At 37.5% G+C, this 5,000-nt stretch overlaps 1 protein-coding gene across 1 annotated transcript in view; it reads left to right on the top strand.

Moving 5' to 3' along the window:
* The window catches only part of LOC146456449 (uncharacterized), a 19,622-nt gene that overhangs the window by 8,198 nt on the left and 6,424 nt on the right, over nucleotides 1-5,000 (top strand). Inside the window, exons 3-6 of the mRNA XM_085092836.1 lie at nucleotides 1,487-1,635; nucleotides 1,769-1,934; nucleotides 3,327-3,415; nucleotides 4,648-4,888. Coding sequence (XP_084948962.1) covers nucleotides 1,487-1,635; nucleotides 1,769-1,934; nucleotides 3,327-3,415; nucleotides 4,648-4,888 — 645 coding nt within the window. The remainder of the gene's footprint in view (nucleotides 1-1,486; nucleotides 1,636-1,768; nucleotides 1,935-3,326; nucleotides 3,416-4,647; nucleotides 4,889-5,000) is intronic.

Genomic DNA, 5,000 nt, shown 5'->3' with positions numbered 1-5,000 from the left:
TCATTTTGTTATTTCTTGCTTCAGTCGAATCATCATTCTCAATTCGTCACATCATCACCTCACCATTCTTGGCCTTCGCCAGGACATCAACCTCAACGAGTTTGATGCGTTCGGATTCCAGCGCAATTCGAAAATAAAGTTACGCCAATAAAAATAAAAATAAAATAATAAATGCTTAATGTTTATAGTAGAAAATTATGCAGTTATAAGCTACCCAAAGCTAGTTTACAGGCATTCCACCGACTTAGAAATAACAGGAAACAAATAATAATCAAATCCCACATAACATGTTAAAAATCCCAACTGGCAGGAGGCAAACCAGCTGGCTATTTACAAGCGACTGGCCGAGGCGGGACTTGAACCCAGTTTTTAATGTAGTATTCAGCCGTCTCAGTGTCAATTATACTGAGCACCTAGCAACAAACATATTAACTCTTTCCTGAAGGAAATTTGATGAATCAGAAGCCTGGTACAAGATACCAGTTGCTTTGATTACTACAACTGCATGGTCAGGGTTTTCAAAAGCACCCGACGCCCGATGCAAGTCACCGGCTACTTTTAGCGTTTGCGCCGGGTACTTTTTGTCTCCAAAGTATGAATTTATGTCAATAACGTAGCTGATTACAGACGAAGAAAACTCTTGTTTATAATTCAGTTTACAATGACCTCCAAACAAACACTTTTTTGCCCTGAAAATGCACCAGAATGCATCTCTGGGTATGCAAAATTTAAAAATTTGCCGTGACCCCCTCAGCAGGAGGAGGTATCCCACACCCGCACCCTCCCCCCATGTGGCTTTCGCCGCATGGCACCGCTAACGCAGTGCAATTGTCCTCCGGCTACTTTCACATTTTCTCCTGGTACTTTTTTTCATTTTGAAAACCCTGATGATGCTGGATATTAAGGCCTAAAAATTTGGTCAATATGGACATGGAAAATGCACTGTTAGAATAATTTTTAAAATAATGTGGAGTCTGTGTTAACACCTGATATTAAGAGAATGTGAAATCAGGTTGTTCATTGCTGCATGCTTCCATTAGTTGCTGCCATCTTTTGCTCATACATACATACTTATGAGCCCAACTGGAGGCACATCTGCAGATTTTCAGACATGTATATGGGTTTTGAGCAGATGTGTTTTAAAAACATGCGTACAGTATGTTTTGGTTCACTTACAGAATTCTGACCTGTACTAAAATGCTGTGTACATTTGATTTAATTGCCATGATCTGTATCCTGTACATGTATTCAAAGTTTTTTCAATGTGGATGTATTCCTTCTTTGAGCATTAATTACTACACTGTACATGTAGCCAGACTAGCTTAACTTACACTGTATGTTTTTACGCTCTGATCGGACCCATGTACATTCAGATTTTATCCCTTCAGTTAATGACAGTGAAGCAAGCTTTTAGTGGTACTGTAACAGTTGTTGGTAAATTTTATTTTTGGTGTTTTGTTAAGACAACTTTCTTTCTCCATTTCAGTTACCCCTCACCCGCCTCTCGATTTCTCTGTTAAGTTCATGAACGAGGCTGGAGAAATAATGGTTAAGTGGAAAGAGCAGCCAGCATGGAGTCCTGCTTACAATATAGTATACACTGTGTTGTACAATGTAGGGAAACAACAAAATGAGGTTTGTTTTCATACATTTATGATGTCCCACATCCTTAAGTTTCTAGCACACCTATTTGAAATTAATGGTACAGTCGTAAGTTATGTTTACTTGGCGTATATTTTTCTTATTTGTATTTCTCTTTTTTGTGCAGACCAAGGAAATAACAAACAGAGCTACCTTTACGCGACTCTTTGGGCCGCTGGAAGCATTTACAACCTACTGTGTGTATCTGATGGTACAATTTGTAAATAAACAAGGTGTACGAAGTGCACATAGTCAAGTGTTAGGACCACGGTGTGTCGATACACCACCTGGAGGTATGCTTTTAAATTATAAAGATTTTTGTTTTATTGTGCCAATTTTATATACAGTCGAACCTCCCTTTGCGACCACCTCTTGTAAGCGACCACCTCTCATTAGCAAAATACCAAAAGTTTTCAAGTCAAATCACTATAGATGGAACCTCTCGTAGGCGACCACCTCTCGTAAGCGACCACTTTTAGAGATGATTGTTTAAAATTTTCATTTGTTTTTAACCTCCCATAGGCGACCACTTAACACACAATCTGCTGTTTCTCTCTGTCACTGTAACATATTGACGCACATCATTACAGCGGACGCTGTTTTAAAATCTCACAGCCAGAGCTACCGGAAGCGTCCCCCGAAATAGCTTAGCATTGAAACAATTGATAACATACACATACACTTTAGTGTACATTGAAATGAACTTCAATCAAGTTAAATCCCTTGTAGGAAAGAAACTCTCTTATATTGTAAATAGCATGAATGTACATGCATGACCGGTGATGACTCTCTCAACCTTGTATAATTCAACAGAAAAATTGTGGAACTGGATTATGTAACAAACAAACAAACATACGCAAAAGTTGTAGATGTTTTACGCTTGAAATGTAACATTGCAAAAATGCCGTTTACTGTTTGCTCCTATATCAGGTGGTCTAAATAAAAGTTGTTACTTTGGGTTTCAATAAGTACTGGCAAAAGGGTTAGTTCTCCGCAGTTACCAGATGTAAATTACCCGAAATTTAGACCCCTGTGGTCTGACCTCTGGTAAGCGACCACCTCCCGTATGGGTGGTCGCTTATGGGAGGTTCGACTGTAGTATGTTAGAATCATAATAGTCTGTAGTTGAACCTCCCATAAGCAGACAGTCCCTTGGGACTGGAAAAAGCGTCTGCTTATGAGCTAGTGTCTGCTTATGGATGGGAGTTAAATAATGTGGTGTTTGTTTGTGGCTGAGAAATCAGAACATGACCAGGTGTCTTCTTACAAGAGGTGTCCACCTATGGGAGGTGTCTGTTAGCAGAAGTTTGACTTAAAAATTAAACAAAATATTATCATCTTGAAGTTGCTATCTCTCTTTTCGGTGGAGAGAAGCAACAGCCAAATATACGTCTGCATTTGCAGGCTAATCCAACAAGGGTGAGTGGACCTAATAAATATTATTGTTCTATTAAAAACAACCAAAAAAATATTGCTAGATCTTTCTGATTTTGCTTTGCAAGAACAAATATTAGAAGACAATAAATGGTCGCTACACGCTATTTCTCAGCCATGGTATAATGGCTCATATACCATGGCCTATAAGCCAGTCATATCCTTGGAATTGCTTTGTACAATGATCCAGTGTTTACATGTAACAATATTTGTTATACAGTAAGTAAAATGTATGTAATTACTTATTGCAGAACCAATCAATCCTCCTAAAGTTGTTTCTGATCATTCTGAAGTGTATCCAGATGATGCCAACTTCAGGAATGTTATGGTGGAATGGAAGGTTTGAGTTTTGGTGCAATAATTAAAAGAAATTCCTCATTCAGGTTTCTCTTACAAATGCCCAATCTGGTACCCAGAGTTCTCAGGCCTTTTGATCAGTGGGTGGTCGCCAGGAGAGACTCTGAGGAACTGGAATTTTATTACCGCAGGATTTCTAGGGTAAAAAAAATGCAAGGTTTTACAGGCCAATCAAAAAATTTAAATTTTTTCGAAGTCCCCATCGTCTCTTCTGGCATCCACCTGCTGACCAAAAAGCCTGAGGACTCTGGGTACGAGATTAGTACATCGGTTTCATAAACATTTAAAAGGCCATTTTTAGTAGAGAAATTAAGCCATGACGTAGCTAAACTGACGAAAAAGTACATGAAAAATTGCTGTTTATTTGAATGCTCAGCTAAGCAGAGCCTAGCATTTATAAATTCGATAAGTTCACAACTTAACTTTAGCCATGGCTTATATTTCTTCAGAACAACCCTATTGTCGTCGCAAGACAACGTTTGGTCTTAATGTCGTCTTAACTTAATATAAGTGTTATTATTTTTATTATTATTATTATTATTATTATTATTATTATTATTATTATTATTATTATTATTATTATTATTATTATTAACTTGTACAGTAATATTAATACACATCTTGTTGGGTTTACGAAAATAAATTCGTGATCAATGAATATTTAGCCTTTTTCTAGAACTCAAACTTGAGTTTAATTTATCTAAATCACATGTAACTAACACAGAGGAAACAAAAATGAAGAGTGTGGAAGCCAAAAAAAAGAAAAAGGAAAACAAAAGAAAGAAACCAAGACTACCTGCCCTGTGTGGAGGTGTTTTCTGACCCCACCCCACACAGTCTCTTTTTAAAGCCATAATTATGTTCTTCACTTTCAGGTGACGTTTTACTGTTTTTAGTACAATTAGGTACTATTTTTCTGAAGGAAATTGAAATGATCTCTCTCTTCCTTTAGCCATTCTTTCCTCCTCTCCTTCCTTTACTTTAATATTAACAACAACCACAAAACTGTAATTAATCGTGGTACTGTTTAAGTATCCCATTTTTACTGCAAGACTCTTTCAAGCAAATCTCAGGGGCTCCTCTAGATTGCGAACCAGTATTCCCTTTTTCACATCTTTTGCAGTCGAATCATTCGTCTTGCTATTTCAGACTTTTCTCTGCCAGGACAAAATACAGTGAACATGGCATTAAACATATCTTAATTTTCCCTTTTAGTGCGCAAAGAGTTCTTCTTGGAAAGGCATTCCACTTGAATACCAAATTTACTGCGATTATCATTATCGTGGCCGAGGGTCAATTGCAAACAGCTGTGCATATAGAACAGAGGCGGTGACAAATAGAACTGTATTGCAAGGACTCAACTCCAAAGACAGTTACAATGTTTATGTCAAGATATGCAACACGGCAAAAAAGTGCAGTAGTTGGGGAACATCGTACTCAATCAAGGAAATGTCAGGTTGGTATTTAAAGAAAAGGGAGTTGTGTATCATAAAAAAAAAAAATGCGATCATTGCCGAAGACGACGAACTATTTTCCAAAAAAATTTCTGCAAATGGGCCTGAAGATCG

The sequence above is a fragment of the Pavona decussata genome, unplaced genomic scaffold (genome assembly GCF_977016875.1).
Source record: "Pavona decussata unplaced genomic scaffold, jaPavDecu1.1 SCAFFOLD_254, whole genome shotgun sequence".
Taxonomy (NCBI): Eukaryota; Metazoa; Cnidaria; class Anthozoa; order Scleractinia; family Agariciidae; genus Pavona; species Pavona decussata.
Note: the sequence above shows the minus strand (reverse complement) of the source record. Positions and strands in the feature narration are given on the sequence as shown.